This window comes from Equus quagga, chromosome 14, assembly GCF_021613505.1.
Source record: "Equus quagga isolate Etosha38 chromosome 14, UCLA_HA_Equagga_1.0, whole genome shotgun sequence".
In the NCBI taxonomy this organism is placed as follows: domain Eukaryota; kingdom Metazoa; phylum Chordata; class Mammalia; order Perissodactyla; family Equidae; genus Equus; species Equus quagga.
This window is the reverse complement of record NC_060280.1, coordinates 95,005,402-95,026,687: the sequence shown is the minus strand read 5'-3', so window position 1 is coordinate 95,026,687 and position 21,286 is coordinate 95,005,402. Positions and strand designations below refer to the sequence as shown.

Here is a 21,286-nt window from a genome sequence, read left to right as displayed (position 1 = left end):
CCCAAGCCTGAGCCTTGATTCTTAACTGAGCCCTGATCCCAGACTGAGCCCAAATTCCTGACTGAGCCCTGATCCCAGGCTGAGCCCCAAGTCTCAAGTGAGCCCTGACCCCAGCCTGACTCCCCCTAGTTACTAGAGGACCAGGCCTCCCCACTGAGCCATGATCTCGGGGCAGGCGTCACCCTGACTGTGCACGCTGACTCCCTCTCCACCCCCAGCTCATGCAGCAGCAGACGACAGTCTTGTCCACCTCGGGCAGCTACCTGAGCCCTGGTGTGGCCTTCTCACCCTGCCACATCCAGCAGATCGGTGCCGTCAGCCTCAACGGGCTGCCTGCCACACCCATCGCCCCTGCCTCCGGTGAGAGTCCACCAGGGTCACGAGGACGGGCGGGTAGGGCCAGGCCAGGACCGGGCGCCCCATGACCCTCTTCTGCTCTGCAGGATTACACTCACCTCCGCTGCTCAGCACGGCCGCCGTGCCCGGCCTCGTGGCTCCCATCACCAATGGCTTTGCGGGGGTTGTGCCCTTTCCTGGCGGGCACCCGGCCCTGGAAACTGTATATGCCAATGGCCTTGTGCCCTACCCAGGTAACTCAGGTGGCAGGGAGGGTGTCTCCGGGACGAGCATGAGTCCCCATGCCTTGCTGCCCAGGGAACAGAGGGGCAGGACAGAGGAATCGCAGCGGAACAGACACAGCTGTGGGCACAGAGAAAGAGGTTAAACAGAGGAACTTGGCATCCAGACATTTCTGGGTTCAAATTCCGATTCGGTGGCCCTGGGTGGTTTCTTTAAGTCTCTGAGCCTCAGTTTGCTCCTCTGGGAAATGGGGCGAATAACAATGGTCATCTCGTGAGGTTGCACTGACAATGCAACCAGCATATAAAATGCTTAATGCATCACCTGGTAGCAAGACCAGCACCATCGGTCTTAATTATTCATTGTTACCATTTTGGAAGATAGCAGCACTCGCATTCATTCATTCATTCATTCAGTGTTGACCACATGCTGATTTGCACCGGGCCCTGCCCTCAGGAAGCAGAGGTCTCCCCTTTCTCTGCTCTCTACCACCATTTCGAGGCAAACATCTTCCAGCGCCTCGCTCAGGGGAAGTCAATCTGTGTCTCCACCAGCGAGGAGAATCTGTTTCTATTTTTATTTTCAAATGACTGGACGCTCCCAAGGAGTTGCAAAAATAGCACAGAGGGGTCGTGGTACCCCTCGCCCAGCTCCCTCTGATGGTAACATCTTGCATCGCCACAGCACATTGTCAAGACCGGGACACTGAGATTGGTACAGGGCGATGCACTCAGCTGGGGCTGGAGGCCTTATTCGGGTTGCCTGCACTCGTGTGTGCGTGCGTGTGTGTGTGTGTATGTGGTTCTATGCCATCTTATCACAGGATCGATTCGTGTACGCACCACCACCGTCAAGATACAGAATCCTTCCATCTCTACAAAGTAATTCATTCCTGCGACCCCCTTAGAGTCACACTCCCCCCACCATCTTCTAGCAACCTCTCTCTACTCCAGCAGAATATTCTGGCTGAATTTCCCCCAGACTCACCGTCTCCGGTGACCTGGACAACCTCTCTCCTCCCCTGCCTCCTCCCCTAGAGGCAGTGGGAGGGTCACAGCCACACGGGGGATCCATAGGGGGTGTGATGAAGTGTGGGAGGGAGAGAGGGGAAGGGATGAGGGTGGGTGGCGAGCTGGAGCACAGGCCTGGAGTCCTGGAGAATCCAGAGATAGAGGAGGAGGAGGGGGTCAGGGTGGGCAGAGAGATGGGAGTGATCTGGATTCCAGGTCAGCTTCTGCCATTTCCTGAGTGGTCCTGTGCCCGTCTGCTTCACCTCTCTGAGCCTCAGTCGCCTCGCCTTTAAAGTGGGCTCATACCTGTAAAAGGTTTACACAGCGGTGAAGCGGGGGCGGATGTTTTTTGCTCTCCTTCCGGCTCTAAAGGATCGGGGTGGATGGGGAAGACTTCTGCTGCCCCCGCCCCACTCAGCCCCTCCGTCTACCCCGCAGCTCAGAGCCCCACCGTGGCCGAGACCCTCCATCCCGCATTCTCCGGAGTCCAGCAGTACACAGGTAGGGAGGCAGCTTGGCCCCACCCCGCCCACCAGGCCCTGCCCCCAGGGAGGCTCCACCCCCAGGGAGGCCACGCCCCAGGGAGGCCACGCCCATTGTCCCCGCTTCCCGCATTGTCCAGCCACGCCCCTAACCACGCCCAGATCTGGCCCCGCCCCTCAGAGACTGCCCTCTCATTCGGCCTTCCCTCTTGTTCCTAGCCACGCCCCCTACTTCTGGCCCTCGCCCAATCCCAGCTATCGGCCCCGCCCCTGCCCCGCCCTCCTTCAGCATCTGGTCCTGCCCCGCCTCTGCCAAGGCCACGCCCCCATCTCTGGCTCTTCTTCCTAAGGCCTGCCTTGGCCCCGCCCTCAGCCATGGCTCTGCCCCTCAACTCATGACCCCGCCCCTCAAGTCCTGGCCCCGCCCCACTCTGCCCAGTTGCCTTGGCCCCGCCCTCAGCCATGGCCACGCCCCTCCAGCCCCACCGTTGGTCCTGCCCACGCCCTGACCCCGCCCCTTTCCGTGGTTCTGTTACCTCGGCCCCGCCCCAGCCCCACCGTCAGCTGTGGCCACGCCCCTCCACCCAGACCCGGTCCTGGCCCCGCCCCCAGTCGTGGCCCCGCCCATCGCGTCCTGGCTCCGCCCCCTGTGCCTCGCCGGGCGGCCTGCGGGTCTCACGGTGGCCTCGGCCTTGTGTCCCCCGGTCTCCGCAGCCATGTACCCCGCCGCGGCCATCACGCCCATCGCGCACAGCGTCCCTCAGCCGCCGCCCCTCCTGCAGCAGCAGCAGCGAGAAGGTGAGGGGGCCGCGACCTCCCCTGGGCGCCCGCCCCACCCTCTGACCCCCCCCCCCCCCCCGAGGGCCCCCCCCCCCCCCCGCCCCGGCCTGAATCCCCCTCTCTGAGCCTCAGTTTCCCCTCCGGAAAGTGGAACGCCAGTGACCCCACCACCACCAGCAGCCCTCTCCCGAGCTGCGTTTTTGGAGGAGACAAAACTCATTTTGAGGTTGGGGAGGGTGGGGTGATGAGATATCTCGGGTAAACTGAGGCGTCTCCGGTAAAATCGAGGATGGGAGGAGGTAGATTCTGGAGTCGGACAGCTGGGATTCAAATCCACCCAGTTCTGACTCGTGACGTCACAAGGAAGGCACTTCCGTGCCTCAGTTTCCCCATCTGCCACACGGGCGACCATCTGTGCCAAGACACGTTACTGGGGGGTAAGCAGCGGCCACTGCGGGCCCTCAGCACCGGGGAGTCCCTGCCTCTCCCTAATCCATCTAGTGGGGTGGGGACGGGGCTGGAAGACACACCCCAGGTCACCCCATGGTGAGGGAAGCTGGGCGGAGGGCCTGGCCCGCAGACTGAGTTCTGTGAGGCTCTGCCCAGGGTCTCCCTTGCCCTCGGCCTTAGAAGGAGGGACCCTGCCAGCGCACAGGAGCTGAGCTTTGGAGGGGAGCCCTGGGCCGAGGGGTTCCTGGCTCTCCCAACCAGCCGCTACCCCATCCTCGTGGATATTGTGTCTCCAGGGGGCTCCGTGGTTAGAGTCAGAGATGGCAGCAACATGAGGATTTGGCAGCTCCAGAATTCCCCAATGGGCCCGGGCCTTTCACATGCCCCCCCCCCCCCCCCCCCCCCCCCCCCCGGAGGGCCCCCCCCCCCCCCCCACCAAAAGGACAGAGCCAGTGGGAGCTTCAGACAGGGCTTGGCTGCCTCCGGCCACTGTTTCCTGGGTGGCTCGGACCTGAGTGTCTCCCTTCCGGGGCCTGGGCGGAGCGGGTGAAAGCTGGTTCAAACGCAGCCAGTGCTGCTAGAACACGAGATGGGCGTTCTGGAAAATCCCCATCGTTTGCAAAACCCCACAGTACAGACGACAGGGCTTGGGGGGCGGGAAATAGGGTCATGGGGTACACCATTCAAAAACTTTGCGACACGTCAAGAAAAGAGAGAGAGAGAGAGAGACGCCTGATAGAAATGGTGGCACAGTGTCGGATGGTGAACTCCCAGAGTCCTCCAGGGACCCTGGCCCTTTATCCTGGAAAAGACCTGAAATCGACACTTGGAAGTGGCCTTGGAAGGGGTCCGGCCTGCAAGTCGCTGTGAAGTGGCGGAAGGAGGGCCTTCTGGAATCGGAGGGAGTTAAGCCCAGATGGGGACGGGGTAGCTCGTAACACACTTGGGGAACTGGGACCGCTGGCGGGCGTCCGAGCTGTGCGTGCACGCGTGTGTGCATTTGGTTTTCCCAGAAGATCCATTTCGGCTGGGCACGGGTTTCCGCATTCACCAGTTTTCTTGGAGATGAGGTAGCCAGAAGCGATCACGAAACCGTGTTGTGCTCAGAATTATTCCGTGTTGGAACACGGTTGCCTTTTTTAAAGCAAGCGTTAAGGCAGAGGCATGGTCCTCCTCATGAAGGTGAGGGGTGAGCGCGCACGTATCATCTTGGATTTTGTATTTTGGGGCGTTGGGGGCTTATTCATCTTGGGGGGGGTCGGGATTCTGCATGGTTTGGGCATTTCTACCCCTGTTTTGGGGGACATGGGAGAAAATCATCTATAAGTGTGGGACAAGCAGCTGGTTTGGGGACGTCGTGACTTTGCATAATCAAGGTTTTTAAATGCTACTGTTATTTATACGTTTCATAGGCAGACATGCATTGGGGGTTATTCGGGGAAGGGACGATTTTGAGGGCCAGCGGTGCCTTTAAAACGTGTTTCATAGCCTAGCTTTTCATCCATGGCTTCAGGCGGCCTGGGGTCCGGCACTGGCGCATCATCTTTTGGTTTCACTGGATTTTCTTCTCGTGTCGTCTGAGTTTTGAAAATCCTCCAAGGTTTGGAGGCTTAGCCGAGGTTTTGAAAACTATCCAGCTTTTTGCGGCTGGGGGCCCGGGAACGACCTGCCTTATTTTATTCTGAAATCGTCAGGCTTTCTCCAAACATCCCTTTTATTTTAGGACCAGTGTTAGAGAAATAGCACAAAGATATGCAGGGTTTCTGGCCACCCAACGCCCAGTTCGTCTGACGTTTGCAAATGACCCGGGGAGCTTTCAGGATCTGCCGGGGGCCGTCTGGGATTTTTCGGATTGCCCGGGGCCTGGGGTGGAGGGACTGAGCTCAGTTTTTTTTTGGGGGGGGGGGAATCCTCTGAATTCCGTAAATGATCTGGAGCCCTAAGATCAGCCGAGGTTCGCAAGTGGCCGAGCGCGGGATCGTCCAGGCAAGGGACCGGCGCCCCCGCCTCCCCCTCCTCCGCCCCCGGCCCGCCCTCCTCCCCCGCCGGCTGGGGACTGCGCCCCCCGGGGCCGCCTCCTCTCCTTGGGGCCTTTATGTCTCTCTCTCCCCACCTGCAGGTCCCGAGGGCTGTAACCTGTTTATCTACCACCTCCCCCAGGAGTTTGGCGACACGGAGCTGACACAGATGTTCCTGCCCTTCGGCAACATCATCTCGTCCAAGGTGTTTATGGATCGGGCCACCAACCAGAGCAAGTGTTTTGGTGAGTAACCGTCGCGGGCGCCCTTTGCCTCCCGCCTGCCGCCCGGCCGGCGACACCACCCCCACCCCCGCCCCGCACCGGGAAGCGGTGATCGGCCATGAGATGGGTCTCACACTCATTCGTTTATTCACCCACCCATTCATTCATTCATTCACCAAATAGATATCCGAGGCCCCTGCCGTGTGCCACGCCCCGTGCTGGGCACAGAAGTCCCTGTCCTCGCAAAGCTCAGGCACCCCCCACCCCCGCTGGCCTCTAGAATTTTCTCTGACGCCGGCCGTGCTCTCCATCCTCTCTGGCCCAGCCATCAGCCCCACGTGGCTCCCGAGCCCTTGAAATATGGCCGGGGCCACCCGAGAACTGAATTTCTGATTTGATTTGATTTGAATGAATTTAAGTAACCCCGCGTGGCCACTGGCTACGGAATCGGGAAGACACAGGGCGAGGGGAGGAGACGGAAGTAAATGAATGTAGGATCCAGGCCAGGGAGTCTGACAGGGCACGGAGAAAAATAAAACTGGGAAAGGAGAAGACTCTAAGGAGGAGGCGATGTTTCGATGGAGGCCTGAATGCTGAGGAGCCAGCCATGGGGGAATCTGGGGGGAGAGTGGTCTAGGTGGAGGGAACAGCCTGTGCAAAGGCCCTGGGGCAGGACCGGGCATGTTGGAGGAACAGCAAGGAGGCCGGTGTGGCTGGATCAGAAGGAGTGAGGGGGAGAGAGGGAGAAGGGAGGGCGGGGAGGGGATGGGGCAGGTCCTTGTGGACCTCGGGAGGACTTCCATGTCCCCAGAAACAGGAAATGAAAGCTCAGAGAGGTATGGCAACTTGTCTAAAGTCACACAGCAGCAAAGAGACAGAACCCAGATTAGAAGGTCTCTGTAACTCCAAGATTTGGATTCTAAACCCCACCCCATCCTATTCAAGAGCCCAACTCTTGACTGTTTACTAAGTGCCTCTGTATACACTCTAGAGCCAAGCTTAAAAGGGAAGAATTGCCCCGGTTTACTGAGGGAAGAAAGAGAGGCCCAGAATGGTCAAGTGACACACTTGAGGTCACACAGCAAGGAAGGGATCCCCGCCAGCACCCAGGCCCCTCCTCTGTATCCTGCTTCCTGGGGGATGTGGGACGTTTTGGGAGGAAAACCTACTCAACCACTTTCAAGAATCGGGGAGTCATAGGTCTTCTCTGAGCCTCAGTTTTTTCATCTGCCTAATGGGGGGCGGGTTAGAGGTGATAACAGATATGAAGACATGGACCCCCAGCTCCAGATTCCCTCACGGCTCCCCGCGGGCCCCACCCCTCAACTCTGAGCCCACCGTCTCCCTGCCCGACCTCCTGCCCGGCCTCCCACACACAGCCCTGGTGTCCCTGCCCCGCTGGAGGGCCCTCCCGCCGCTGTGGGCTCCACGTGCCCCCCGGGGAGCCTGTGAGGCCAAGAGGCGAGGGCCGGGCGGCCCCGAGGCGGCAGGCGGAGGGAGCTTGGGGCAGTGGAAGCTTAGGGACAGGGAGCTGGAGGGTTCCTGATGGCGCTGGGGGGTGGGGCGGGGAGACTGGGGGTAGAAAGACTGACAGAGACAGAGACAGAGACAGGGACAGAGACAGAGAGACAGAAAGAGAGCAGAGACGACAAGACAGACGAAGATAGAGGGAGAGTCTGATGGCCAGACAAGACCCCAGGAGGACGGAGGTCGCAGAGCAGGGAGAAGATTGGCAGCCAGGCCTGGAGGGAGGCATCGGGGGGGAGGGATGGAGAACGCGGCCCTCCCGGGACCCCCAGAGGCCCCACCTGTCCCTCGCGCCAGACAGGAAGTCTCAGCAGAACAGACCCAGGTAAGGAGTGAGCACCCCGTCCCCAGAGGCATGCAAGTCCAGGGGCCGTCAGAAGCGGGCCGGGGCTGCTGTGTGGCCTCTGACGAGCCCTCCCGCCCCCCGCCTCGGCCCCCCGCGAGCCCCGAGCCGGCGGGAGACGCCCGCGATGCCCACCACGGCGGGTCCCCGTCTCCACAGGCTTCGTGAGCTTTGACAACCCGGCCAGCGCGCAGACCGCCATCCAGGCCATGAACGGCTTCCAGGTCGGCATGAAGAGGCTCAAGGTGCAGCTGAAGCGACCCAAAGACCCGGGACACCCCTACTGACCGCCCCGCCACCCCGAGGCTGCGGGCTTGGCCCAGGTGAGCCGGCCCCACCCGCCCCGCCTGGTCCGCACCCCCTCCTCAGTCTTCAAACCCTTCCCAGGCGGGGGGATGCTGCCGGAGGCTACAAGGGGCCCCCAGGTTGGGTTGGCGGGGACAGACCAGGACGAAGACACCCCCAGTGGCTCCCGTGGATGCGAGAGTGGGATTGCGGTGGGGAGCGGGGGAAGCCAGTGATCCCTTAGGGCAATTAGGGAATCCTTCCTGCAAAAGGTTTTGAAGCATGAATAGGAGTTCGCCGGAAAGGCCAGGATTGATCTGGGGCGGGGCGTGCTGTGGGGAGGGGCCTCTCTCCTGTGAATCTCCCAGCTGGGCTCATCACTGGGTGTCATTCACACCCAGTGGGTCGATGGGAAAGTGGAATGCTTGCCCCGCCCACTCGCGTGCCAGAAACAACCCAAAAAACCCCCCAAACAAACAAATCTCTGAGTGTATTTTGCCATCAGAGCAAACAACCATCATCAAATCGCCTTCCTCGGGGGAACGGATAGTGAGCTTGAGGGCCGAGGGGGGAACATAACGACCTCGAACCTTGGCGAGCCTCGTCTGTGACACAGGCTCCTGAAGGTCGCCCCCCAGGGGCCTCGGGGAGGATGCGTGGGGCCCCGGCCCTCCAGCTTGGGAGCTCTCGATAATCATTTTCAGTTTTTCCCTTTTGATCGCTCTCACTGCCATCACCAAAAGGGCCCAAGTATGTGCTCAGCGAGGGGCTGGGCGTCCTGCCCCCCAACCCTGCCGGGTCAGCACCGCCTGATTCGAGGGCGTCCGGTCACGGGGTTGTGCATTTCGGGACCCCCACCAACCGGAAGCCAGCCAGCTGGCGATCCGTGCGTTTCGACGCCTTTATGGAGCATCTGCTGTTTGCAGTGCTCGGAGACACAGTTTCAATGAACCGACCCGCTGGGGCCGGTGGGGGTGGAGAAGCTGCCCCTTGAGCTTTTTGGGGGGACGAGGCAGAGAGACACAAATAAGCAGAAAGATACGCTCCAGCTGCCAGGCGAGGACACGGCCTCCGACACCCCAAGTCCGTGCCAAGGCCCGGGTGTCGCCCCTGAACCCCGAAATGGACTCCTTCTGAGAAGATGGGGGACCCTGAGGGGGGAGCGGGGGCGGCCGGGTCTGCCCGGCGCCCCCATCGCAGTGCCCTAATGCCCCTCCTTCTCCCCCAGGTGAGGGGCCGTCCCACCCCCGAGGCTTCTGCTTCCAACAGATCCAGGACTTTCCCTCCATCCCATCCTCCGGGTGTGGACACCAGCCTCCCATCCCCTCCCTGCCCCCTGCTCCTATAAATGTGACCCACTCCCGGACTGGCCCCTCGGAGCGGGGAGGGCTTCGCGGCCGCCCCAGGCGGGCGGGGAGGGGGGTGGTGGTGGTGACACTCCTGAGTTGGGGGGGCTGAGGATCCACCGCCCCCTTCCTGAGAGATGTCCTCGCTCCCACCCCACACGCAGGACCTTGGTGGCTTTCCCCCCCTGACGAAATGGCAACTTTTCCTATATATATATATGCATATATATATAGAGCTAGAGACAGTATATATTTTTTGAGTATAGATCATGGGACCAAACTTTTCCGACTTCCTTCCGTCCAAGAGAGGGTGGCCCCGGGCCGGTCACTCGGCAGGGACATAAGAAGGGCTGAGGCGGGCTGGGCAGCCCGGTGTCCCCACCCCCCCAACTCCCACTGCCGTGTCAGACCAGGGGCCGGAGAAGCAGCCGCCGCCATATACCTCCAAGGCCTCCTGGCCCCCCACAGTGTCCCTGGTCCTCGCTGCAGCTTCTGGAGCCCCCCCTTGCCCCCCTTGTCGCAGGGCCCTGCCTTCCCCGGATGTAGGCACAAAGGAGACCCCTGTGTCCCCCAGCCATGCCCCCAGTCATAGCCTTACTCATGTGACCAATAGCCCTTAGCTTGGGGGGCAGATGGGGTCCGGGGGAGCCGCCCCCGGCGCCCCCTCCCAAGGGCAGGCGGCCGCCCTCCTGCCTTCGGATCACCAGCCTGGAACCTCCACGTCGCCAAGCTCGCCACGCGGCTGGACCAGCCCGGCCCGCACCGGCCCAGCGTCCCTCCAGCGGACATACCTCTGTCAAAGATTTCTTTTTTTTTTTTTTTTTTTATTATTATTATTTTGGTCTTTCTGAGCAGGTACAAAGAAGGGAAGAGCAGAACTAACAAACACAAACTCAGACAGCACTGGATTTTGATTTCCTAGCCGGGGCAGGGAGGGGGACCTTGTGGGGTGCCTCTGTACGGCCACCGACCGCGACACCCACCTTGAAGCACACAGAACCGGGCTCGTCCGACCGGCCGGCGGGGCCTCTCGCCAGACAGGCGCCAGAGACCTTCAAAAACTCAAGAAAACAAAACAAAAGAAAACAAAAAAATGAAAAAGAAAAAAAAAACAGCTTTCCCTTTTGTTTCTACCAAAACGTGTGGACCGACCCAGAAAAAAAAAAAAAAAAGAAACCTAGCAAAAAAAAAAAAACAAAAAAAAAAAAAAAAAAAAAAAAACGAAAAAAAGGAAAAAAAAAAATCTTCTGAGCGACTTGTTTCCGTATCCGGGAGTTTGATAATTGTTCCGAGACTCTAGCGTGCCTGTGTCCCGTGCGTCCGCGTGTGCAAGCGTGTGCTCCGGGGCCGCGAGGGGACCCGGCCCGTGTCCCCGCGCCCGCCAGGCCCGCCTGCCAGTGCGTGGTGGCAGCGTGCGGTGGCCCGTGTCCTTCTGGTCCATGTTTACTGGCTGTAAATATCATTTTTATACTCCACACCGAAGATCGACGTGATTTGTACGATGTACTTTATTTCTGCTACGGGCAATTTCATCGTTTCAACCTGCAAACCGACTTTTGGAGACAAACCGCCACACACACACACACACACACACACACACACACGGAGAGGACCTCGAGGGCGTTTCGGGTTGACTTATTCGAATCTCGTGGCTGGAGAGGTCACGGGCCCCCGGGTGGGGGGGCGACGGGCCGGGTGAGAAACCGCCCTGGTGGCCGGAACGCCTCTCTGTGGGCTGGAGAAGCTGAAAATTTATTTAATAAAAGTTTTACTTGCTAACGGACTAGTCCTGCCTCATTGCACCTGCCTCGCGATTCAGACCGAGGGCATCAGGCCCCCCCGGGGGGCGTGGGCCGGAGAGGACTCCGGGTCAGAGTTCAGGGACGTGGGAGGTGACAGGCCGGGAAGGGAGGGCGCGTTCGCCCCAAGGTGAAGGAGCCAACTGTTCGGTCTCGAGAGGAGCCAAGGCCGGTGTTTGTGGATCAGGTGTTCATACATTCACTCAACAAACACTGATTGAATGTCAACTGTGGAGAATGCCTCCGGCCTCTGCCCTCAGGGATGCAGCCAGGGTGGGGGCGGGGGAGACACTGTACTATGCACATTTTAGAAGATTGGGCTAAAATACACATAACATCAAATTCACCATTTTAAGGTGTACAATTCGGTGGCGTTGAGTACATTCACAAGGTTGTGCGACCATCACCAGTAATTCCAGAACGTTCCATCAGCCCAAAATGAACCCTGTCCCCATCAGCATCACCCCCACCCCCCCCCCAGCCCCTGGCGCCCACGAGCCCGCTCCCTGTCTGTGGATCTGCCTGTTCTGGACGTTTCCCGTCCATGGGGTCACACGCCGTGTGTCCTTCTGTGTCTGCTCCTCTCCCTGAGCGTCGTGTGTGCAGGTCCGTCCACGTGCGGCCGTGTCAGGGCCTCGCTCCTCTTCACGGCTGCGTAATATTCCAGCGTGTGGGGGGACACATTGTGTGGATCCGTTAATGGACATTTGGGCTGTTGCCACTTTGGGGCCACTGTGACAGTGCCACTAAATCTTCCCGTACGAGTTGTCATTTGGACACCTGCGTCTACCTCGGGTGGACCCCTAGGAGCTGAGCTGCGGGTCATGTGACAGTTCCATTTAGTGCTCTGAGAACCGCAAACCCTCCTCCACGGCGGCCGGCCCGTCTTACTTTCCCGCCAGCCACGCACGGGGGTTCCCGCTCCTCCGCGTCCCGGTCATCGGTCCTGACGTGGCAGGTTCAGGGAGACATTCCCCAGGTGGGCCTGCCGTCGTCGAGGACCCAGAAGTGTCCCGAGGAGGTGAGACCCGAGAGATGATGGTGCGGCTTTGGCGGAAAAGACGTAAATAAAACCACACACGGCCCCCCGCCCCATTCCGCGGGGGGCCTCGAAATTCCTCCCAAAAAGAAAAAAACCCTGGAAGCGTTTTCAGGGTGGAAGGAATAGCCTGGGCAAAGACTCAGAGGCTTGAGACGCTGTGATGGTTGCACGCGTGGCTGAGAGCACAGCACCCGGCAAAGAGATGGGTGCAGAGATGCGAGGGGCTGCGTGACAGAGGCCCTTGCATGACAAAGCACCTACTGTGTGCCAGGCCCTGTCCCCACCCTCCCCAGGCTGCAGGTGAGGGCAAAGGTGGACACGAACCGCAAACACCCCACCCCCACTGGAAAAAGGGAGTCCCGAGCGGGCTACATTTGTAACCGCCGCGAGATTTGCAAACCCGGCACGCTGTCTGGATGTCACTGGGGAGCCAAGGAAGCGCTTGGAGCAGGGGAATGACACGATCGGATCGGGGTGTTAGGAGGACACGGGGGTGACGTCTGTGCTGCTGCTGGGGCGTAAGTCAGCACGCTGGAGGACGATTCAGCAGGATCATGTTCCCGCCAAGCGTTTATTAAGTACTTACTGTTTGCCAAGTGTTGTTTCAAGCCTGTGTCCTCTGACACAGTAGCCACATGTGGCTATTTGAATTCAAGTCAATTTATCAAATTACAAATTCACTTCCTCACTCACACCAAGCCCCATTTCCAGGGCTCAGCGGCCACACGTCCATCTCTGCACAAAGTTCTATCGGACAGCACTGGTCTAAGCGTTTTATAGGACTTAACTCACTTACCTCCCCCCACCCCGTGAGGTGTGTCCCGTTAAGAGCCCCACTTTGTGAGTTAGGAAGCTGAGGCTCAGAGAGGTCAAGCAGCCTGCCTGAGGCTGCACAGCAGGAGCGGAACCCAGGCTCTTCTCTTAAATGGTCCGCTATCCCGCTTCCCTGTGCTGGGTAGGGGCTGAAGTCAAAATGTGTAAGACCATAATTCAAGTTGTTATTTGCAGTAGCCCAATTTAAGCTTTCAAATTTAGCTCAAAGTTGTTTAAACGTTTAGAACGCGCATCCTTATGATACTGCAGTTCTGCCTCCGGGCGTCTCCGAGGAGGGAGCACCGATCTGCCGGGACGGCGGAGCCCTGGCTGCGACGAGGCCGTTCGTGCAGGCGGAACGGGCGAGGGACGCCAAGGATGTACCAGCAGCTACGGCTGCGTCACAAACCCCCCCCGAATTTAGCAGCTTAAAGCACCACACGTTTGTCGTCTCCCACTGTTCCTGCGGGTCGGGAATCCACGAGAGACGGGGCTGGGTGGTTCTGGTTTGGGGTCTCTCACGAGGTCACGGTCAGGCTGTCGGCCGGGGCTGCCTCATCCGAGGGCTCGACCGGGGCTGGAGGAGCCGCTCGCTGCCAGGATGGCTCCCTCGCGTGGCTGTTGGCGAGACGCCTCGGTTCCTCACCAAGTGGACCCGTCTGTAGCGCTGCTCCGGACCCGGGGGCTGGCGTCCCCCAGAACGAGTGTGATTCAAAGGGCAGGGAGAGAGAGAGGACACTGCCTTTGCTGACCTGTCACCGGGTCACACACCATCACCTCTGCCTTGTTCTGTTTGTTGGAGTCGAGTCACCAAGTCCAGCCCACGGTCACAGCGGATCCAACGAAGGCACGGACCCCGGGGGCCACCTTGGAGGGTGGCCGCCACCGAGAAGCATTCCCGCCACAGAAGATCCCGCGGCCGTGAGAGAAGAGAATCGTCTCCGGGTCACATGGTTCGATGAAGGCGAGAGCGGCAGAAAAATGCACACGGCGGGAAATGATCCAGTGTGTGTGTGCGTGAGTGTGTGGCTTTTAAAAATATATATTCTAGGGGCCGGCCCGGTGGCACAGGGGTTAAGTGCGCACCTTCCGCTTTGGCGGCCCAGGGTTCGCTGGTTTGGATCCCGGGTGTGGACATGGTACTGCTTGGCAAAGCCATGCTGTGGTAGGCGTCCCACATATAAAGCAGAGGAAGATGGGCACGGATGTTAGCTCAGGGCCAGTCTTCCTCAGCAAAAAGAGGAGGATTGTCAGATGTTAGCTCAGGGCTAATCTTCCTCAGGAAAAAAAAAATATATATATATATATATATATATATATATTCTACTTTCTCTCTGGGGACGTGTATGTGACCGTAAGAATGAGAAGAAGGGACCAGAAGTATATCCACCAAGATGATGAAGGCATGGCTTTGAGGACGTGAAGAATTGGGGGCCAAGACAAAGCCGACCTGAGCGTCAGCTACAAGCTGTACAAAGTGAATATACTCAGGTAGATTAAGAATTCATTTTAAATACATTTTTTTAAGATGAAAGGAGGGCAAAGGTGGGTATGGGAGTTATTTGGGGAAAAGAGCCCACATTGAACGCAACTGCTCCACTGCCCTATGGAGAGGCCCGCAGAGCAGGGACCGACAGCCAGCGAGGAGCTGAGTTCTGCCAACAGCCCCTCGAGCTTGGAAGTGGATCCTTTCCCCCGGGCGAGACTTCAGGCGAGACCCCCCCCCCCCCTGCCTGTGAGAGACCCCAGCTGAGCTCCCCCAGACATCCCACCCACAGGAACTGGGAGATCATAAATGTTTTCAGCCACTAAGTTTTTTTGGGTTTTTTTCCTTGAGGAAGATTGGCCCTGAGCTAATATCTGCTGCCAATCCTCCTCTTTTTGCTGAGGAAGACTGGCCCTGAGCTCACATCTGTGCCCATCTTCCTCTACTTTCTGTGTGGGACGCCTCCCACAGCATGGCTTGCCAAGCGGTGCCATGTCCACACCCAGGATCCGAACCGGCAAACCCTGGGCCGCCAAAGCAGAATGTGCACACTTAACCACTGAGCCACTGGGCCGACCCCTCAGCCACTAAGTTTTCAGGTGACTCACGAAGCAGCGATGCTGACTAACCCCTCAGCAAAACTTCATCCGCTACAATGACAACAACCACAAGGTACCTGGAACAGACCTGGGGAAATGGCAATATTGTTTGGAGACACAGAAAGGAAAAGCCAGGCAAGCGGTAGGTTGGCTGATGGTGGGACCCAGGGCACCCGGCGACGTTAAGGGGCCCGTCCTCCCCCAGAGGAGCCTGGAACTTCGCTCAGTTCACATCCCCACGCGGACAATCGCATCGTGAGCAAAACAAGCCTGGAATGTCCCCAAATGAATGGCTGTTTATTGAGCGCATATGATGCCCCGGCCTGGTTCCCGGGGCCTTATTAAGTATTAACTCGCTTAATCGTCATGGCAACACGATGAGGTCGGATCTGGCCCACCGATGGGGAAACAGAGACGCCGGGGGGTGGCCGGGCTGCAGGTCCTGCCCACGGAACCTCTGCCACGCGACCCCGTAAGACGCAAACAGCTTTCTACGGCTTGTCGCGGGAATGAACGAGCTAATATTTAAACCCCGGAGTCAGCACTACAGAATTGTCAAAGTCCGTCAATCCTGCTGAAAAGTCACTTTCCGGACGCTGTGTCCCAGGCCACCAGCAGGGGACAGCAGAGCCCCACGCCTTAGTTCAGTATTGACGCCTTCATTTGAAATGCCGGCAAGCACTTATCACACCGGGTGTGTACGCCGCGCTGCGCTGGGGGCCGGGGCAGGTGGCGAGGGGGCTGTCTCCTGGGACACAAACACCACCCTGTCCAAATTTCTTAGCCCCTCCCTTAAAGCGTGTAGGGTCAGCCCACCTCCCCTCTCTTCCTTCCTCTCTCGGGTCACAGGGCCTTTGCACGTGCGGTGCCCCCTCCGCCTCGGCCGGGAACGCTCTCTTTCCCATTCTGGACCTCTGGGATGCTGGCTCGGGATGGAGGCACGTGTAATAGCAGTATTTGCTGAGCAGCTAAAGGTTTGCAGGTCCTTGAGCAGCCTCGTTCTCGCTCCAAGCCTCAGTTTCCTCATCTGTAAGGTGGGACTCAAGAGAGCATGCACCGTCCAGGATAGTTGAGACGGTCAGGGAGATTAATGCATGCACGCGAATAACAGCCAGTGTCATTATAATATAATATTATGAAAAGGCAAAACAGGACCTCCTCCTAATTCAGAGAAGTGGGCGTCATTCCTACTGGATTCCAGCGGCAACAAGCATTTATTGGGCGCCTGCTGTGTGCCAGGCGGGAACAAACCCCACAAAATCCCCGGCCCCGCCCCTCGCCCCGCCCCTTGCCCCGCCCCGCCCACTCTCTTTCTCGAACCTACCAGAGCGAGGTAGAGGCGGGGGTGATCTGCATATTCATGAGACCACCAGCCAATCCGCAGCCTGAATCGGACCTGTCTGTAGAGCCCGGCCGATTGTGACGTCAGGAGTGACGTAGTCCGTGATCCTTAAAGGCGCAGTCACCTCCTATAGAGAAGGGGGTTCGGAACCGAGTCGGAGAGACACGTAACTCGGGGTTCCGTCCAGCGCCGGTCGGGGCGTGCGAGGCGGAGAAACCAGCTCGGGCCGGCGGCGCCCGAACAGCGGTGCCATCCTGGGCGAAGGCGGGGACCCCCTGCCAGCTGGGGCTTCAGCACCGGGGGTCGCGGACAGCTCCAGCGCCCCCGTGCAGGGAGGTTCCGCGGACACGGTCCAACGAGACCCCCAGCCCTCGGCTCGCGCACGTGACAAAGGCCTCCTCTGGCCCCCTGGACCAGCGCCCCCCACAGTCTGTCCTCCCCGCAGCCCCCACCAGAGGGCGCCTGGGAGCCCTTGAGTCGGTCCGGCCCTCCTCCACCCGCAGCCCTCCAGGCTGCCCCCTCCCTCGGGGAGATGCCCGAGTCCTCCCCATGGCCACCAGCCCCTGCCCTCCCTCCTCCCTCTCTCCCCCTCGCTCCCTCTGCACCAGCCACACAGGCCTTCCCACTCTTCCTCCAACACACCAGGCCCGGGCCTGCCCCAGGGCCTTTGCACCGGCTGTGCCCTTGGCCTGAAATGTTCTTCCTGCTGGTACCCCCATGGCTGGTTCCTTTTCTCCTCTGGGTCTCTGCTCAATGTCATCTCAATATGGACTTGGCTCCTACATTTTAGACTTTAACTCCCCTCCTAGTGGTCCCGACCCCTTAGCCCACAGCCTCACCACATCCCTCAATATCAATACCACTCTTGGATTTCTAACCCAAGACATCATTTACTCTAAGGTTGTATTTTCCTCAGAATCTGTCTTCCCGCCTTGAATGTCAGCTCCATCAGGGCAGGGATTTCCCCAGGAGAGAGAACAGCCCATGCAAAGGCCCTGCGGTGGGTGGGGATGGGCACGCAGGATGGAGCTGAGCGAGGGAGGGGTGGCGGGCGGAAGCGATTTGCGCCGTGACTCATCCGGGCAGATGGTGGCCCCGGGGGAGCCCCGATCCTCTTACCTAAAGCCCCTTAATACTTCCGCCGCGTGGGTCACCTCCGGGCTGCTCCTGCTCGAGTGGCCACCATGCCGGGGCTGGCGGGCCCGGGGGGGATGGAGGGCTGGAGCCCCACGCCGCCACTCTACGAGGAGTACCGGCCGCCGCAGCTGGACACCATCCGCCTGCCGCGGTACGTGCTGTACCTGCTGCTGGCCGCGCTCCTCGTGCTGGCCGTGGCCTACGCCATTGTCGGCCACCTCATCAAGGACCTGGCCCACGACCTGGCCGGTGAGCCGCCGCCCCACACGGGCCTGGCTGGGGCTGTGCTGGGCCGCTCGGGGGTCCCAGGGCCTCTGCTAGCTGGGGAGGGGGCGCGGGTGGCCAGGGGACACTGGGGTGCCAAGGGCCTCGATGGGTCAGTGCAGGGGGGCGGGGGTGGCCAGGGGACACTGGGGAGGCTCAGGGCCTCGATGGGGCAGCGCAAGCGGTGGGGGTGGCCAGGGGACAGTGGGGTGGTCCTCACAAGCCCCTTGTGCAGACTGGGCCTTCGGCCCGAAGCCGGACCAGGAGGATGGCCCCCGGGAGCTGCGCCCGAGCCCGGAGGGCGAGGACCTGGAGCAGCTGGACCTGCAGCTGGCCCTGGCCTGGCGCGGAGACGAGGACGGCGGCGAGGCGGCCCCTGCAGAAGCCCCCGCCCGGGCCCCCCGCCGACCCTCCATCGCCTTCAAGGACCCCGGGGGCCGCAGCTCCTTCTGGAGGCTGAACTGAGGCGGTGCCGCCTACACCTGGCCAGGCCCTCCCTCCGGGCGCCGGGGCCCCTCCCCGCCGTCGGGGGTTCAGCCCCGGGCTGTTCCCACGCTCCTGCTGCCCCCAAACCTGGAGCCGACCCTGCCCGGCCTCCACCAAGCCCCAGGAATCTGCAAAGCAAGAACGCTTGGACGTAAAGACATAGTCCCGAGAGCAGCGGGCCCTCCTTCAGCACTCAGTATGCGCCTGCTGTTGTGCTGAGTCAGCCCGTTGCACGTATTATCTCATTTAATCCGCCAAGGGAGGACGGATCGCCCATTTAACAGAGGGGAAACGGAGGCACGCGGCCCAGAAATGACTGGGTCGGAGCAGAGATGGCTTTTTCTAGAAAGAGGCCAGGCCGGTGACCTGCCTTGGAAAGCAGATGCTCCCAGAGGGGGGTTCTGCCCCTAGCTGCTCTGCTGGGCGCCGCGACCTCCGAATGCCCCCACCCCACTCCTCCCGCCTCGGTCACGGCTCCCCGGCTCGATCTGCTTCTGGGGATCCTGACTTCCCAATGAGGCCCAGAGCTCCCAGGGGACACAGCCCGAGGCTTCCGTCCCTTCTGAGCTTTCTTGCACAGGACAGGGCACACAGTAGGAGCTTTCTACGTGCCAGTCCCGCTGGTTGAAGCAGGCCGGCCTGGGGCCTGGGCGCCTGAGCTCCATCACTCTCTACTGAGTGGTCCGTCTGCGCAATGCTTATAGTCAGACCTGGAAGAGAGGTGGCTCCAGGTATACAGTAGGCGCTCCATAAATGCATGTGCAATGATGCTAGCATCCTCCCAGCCCCCAAGGGCCCTGCGTGGGGGGGGGGGGGCTGTCTCACAGGCCTGGAGAAGGGCCAGCCCCCACCCCGCCTTCCTGCCACGTGCTGGAGGCATGGCTGTCCCGCCCTGGGGTGGCAGCTGGGGTGGGGTCCCCCTTGGCCGGGGGGCAGGGTCCACGCTCTAATCACCGCGGGATCAAGGTTGACAGGCAGGGGAGCCTGGGGCCTGAGTCATCTGCGCGGGGGTGCCCCGGTCTCCGGCTGGGGTTGAAGGTGGACGCTGACCAAGGGTCCCTTCCCTTCTTGGCCCCGCCCCCACCTCACACTGGCTGTGGGTTCCCAGGGGTCGGAGAGCTGACCCGGGGTGACAGATGCTGCTGGCCGCGAGGGTTCAGACTCCAGCTGCCGGCTGTTTCTGCACCACTTGGTGCCCAGGCCTCTCCTCCAGGCGCGGGGCGCGCTCCCGGGGGTGCTCAGAGCAGGTGACCGTGCGCACACAGCGCCGGGCGGCCACGGAGGGCGCCGGGGGACCCCGAGGCTGGGGCAGGGGCGGGCCTCCGGGTTAATTGTTACCCCGGGTCCAGAGTCTGCCCCCCGGGGGCCAGGGCCGCCCCGCCCCGGACCCGCCTGCGCCTTATCACCGCCTGCGCTCGCACCGCGCCGCGCTCCCTGCCGGCTCCTCCGCGGCCATGGGGACCCTGGGGACCCTGCGGACCCTGCTCGCTCTCGGCGCTCTGCTCCTGGCGCCCGCCGAGGCCCAGCAGGGTAGGGCTCCGGCCCCCGGGAGGGCGGTGGGGGGTCGTGGGGGGCCCCGGGATGGGCTGCGCCTGGCTTCGCCTCCTCTCCCCTACCCCCCCGTTTTCCACGAGGAGAAACTGAGGCCTCTGATGAGGACGAGGCCGGCAGAAGACGGGGGTCAGCCCCTTTGGGAGCCCTGGCCTCCCCCACAATCCCCTGGGGCTTGGCCCCCCATCCCGGGGGTCCCCGCCCCTCTTCTCTGAAACCCAGCCCCTTCCGTGCAAGCATCGCCCGCACCCTTCTCGTCTCCCCTCCCCGTCTCTGAGGCCCCCTCCCGCACCTCCTGACCCCCGCAGGGCGCCAGCTGAAGCCCTGGCTGGTGGGCCTGGCTGCCGTTGTGGGGTTCCTGTTCATCGTCTTCGTCCTCATGCTGGCCAACCGCGTCTGGTGCTCCAAAGTGAGGTGGGAGCCTGTGCGCTGCCCCCCCCCCCGCCGCCTGTCCCCCTTCTGCTCCCCAAAGAGCTAGGCACCCCTGTCCCACTTCCTAACCCTCTCTGGTCCCTCCCCCCTGTTGCCCGGCCGATGCCCAATGTCTGGAGGCCTCCCCATCACCCTGCTCCTCCTCGGCCCCCATCCCGTAGCCCAGGACAGCCATGCGGCAACCCTCCTGCTTCCTGGAGTTCCTGAGTCCTATAGAGGGGACACTGAGCCGAGGCTAGCCCCGCCTCCCGCCCTTCACCGCTCCTCACCCCTCTGTCTCCATCTCCCATGCAGAGCTGAGGACCAGGAGGAGTCCGCTATCAGGCTGGAGCCCAACGTGTACCAGGAAATAGATCCGAGGTACCGCCTGTGTTTGAGGGTGGGGGTCAGGGGGTCTGTGTGAGCCCCCTCCTGGGGGCGGGAGGGATGGGTGCACACAGATGACCTCTTTCTGTCCTGAACAACTCAAGCACGTTCCTGCCCCAGGGCCTTTGCACTCACTGTTCACTCTGGTTGGAAGACCTTTCCCCTGGGTGTGCACGTTCCTGCCCCAGGGCCTTTACACTTACTGTTTGCTCTGATTGGAACACCCTTCCTCGTATCTTCTGTCTGGCGCCTTCTCCTCCTCCAGTCCCTGTTCCATGTGTCCTCCTCACAGAGGCCCCACCCTAATCGCCGGCCTCCCTGACACTCTCTGTCCCACAGCCCTGCTTGCTTTCTTTGTGGTCCCCACTAGCTGAAACGCTCTCAGTCATTTACTGGTTTCTCAACGTGAGATGGTGGCTTCCAACAGGTGACTAGAACTTAGCTTCGATCCTGGCTGTGTCCCCGCTGCCCAGCACAGGGCCTGGCACACATTAGGCGTTTAATAAATACCTGTTGAGCAAGACTGCAGAGTGGGGCTATGTGACCACAAGCGTGTGACTGGGTGTGGGGGGCCCTCCCGGACTCAGGTCTCCTGTGTCCCGACCGTGTCCAGATGTGATTTTGACGGAGGGCTCAAGGTGTGCTCGTGGCTGGGGCCCTTCTGGACCAAGATCCAAGCTGAGCAAAGGCTTGGGGGCAGGACTAGGGGTGCACGAGCCAGGACGAGACCAGCCTGGCTGGAAGGTTCTGGGCTGAGCCCAGGAAGTGCCTGAGGGAGTGTGACCCTGACTGTGCCCTAAGACCCAGCTCAGCCCCAGTAAAGCGTGCATCCCGCTCCCAGGCTGTGCGGAGGCTCCAGACCGTGCCGGGGCGCCTACAGCGGAAGCCTCCTGCCGGCCTCGTTCATCCCTCCCTCCCTCCCTCC

At 60.8% G+C, this 21,286-nt stretch overlaps 3 protein-coding genes across 3 annotated transcripts in view; all 3 read left to right on the top strand.

Annotated features, from left to right (window-relative positions):
- CELF5 (CUGBP Elav-like family member 5) overlaps window positions 1-7,700 on the top strand; it is a 13,016-nt gene extending 5,316 nt beyond the window's left edge. The window contains exons 5-10 of the mRNA XM_046685945.1: window positions 219-360; window positions 444-590; window positions 2,028-2,090; window positions 2,786-2,869; window positions 5,421-5,564; window positions 7,573-7,700. Of these exons, the coding sequence (XP_046541901.1) occupies window positions 219-360; window positions 444-590; window positions 2,028-2,090; window positions 2,786-2,869; window positions 5,421-5,564; window positions 7,573-7,700 (708 nt within the window). The remainder of the gene's footprint in view (window positions 1-218; window positions 361-443; window positions 591-2,027; window positions 2,091-2,785; window positions 2,870-5,420; window positions 5,565-7,572) is intronic.
- A 9,609-nt stretch (window positions 7,701-17,309) lies between these two features.
- Window positions 17,310-18,062, top strand: SMIM44 (small integral membrane protein 44). The gene is made up of 2 exons (XM_046684976.1): window positions 17,310-17,511; window positions 17,762-18,062. The coding sequence occupies exons 1-2, from the start codon at window positions 17,310-17,312 to the stop codon at window positions 17,989-17,991; spliced, it is 432 nt and encodes a 143-aa protein (XP_046540932.1). The 3' UTR covers window positions 17,992-18,062.
- Window positions 18,063-19,265: 1,203 nt separating this feature from the next.
- On the top strand, window positions 19,266-20,398 carry SMIM24 (small integral membrane protein 24). The gene is made up of 3 exons (XM_046638324.1): window positions 19,266-19,542; window positions 19,872-19,977; window positions 20,290-20,398. The coding sequence occupies exons 1-3, from the start codon at window positions 19,467-19,469 to the stop codon at window positions 20,396-20,398; spliced, it is 291 nt and encodes a 96-aa protein (XP_046494280.1). The 5' UTR covers window positions 19,266-19,466.
- The last annotated feature ends 888 nt before the right edge of the window (window positions 20,399-21,286 follow it).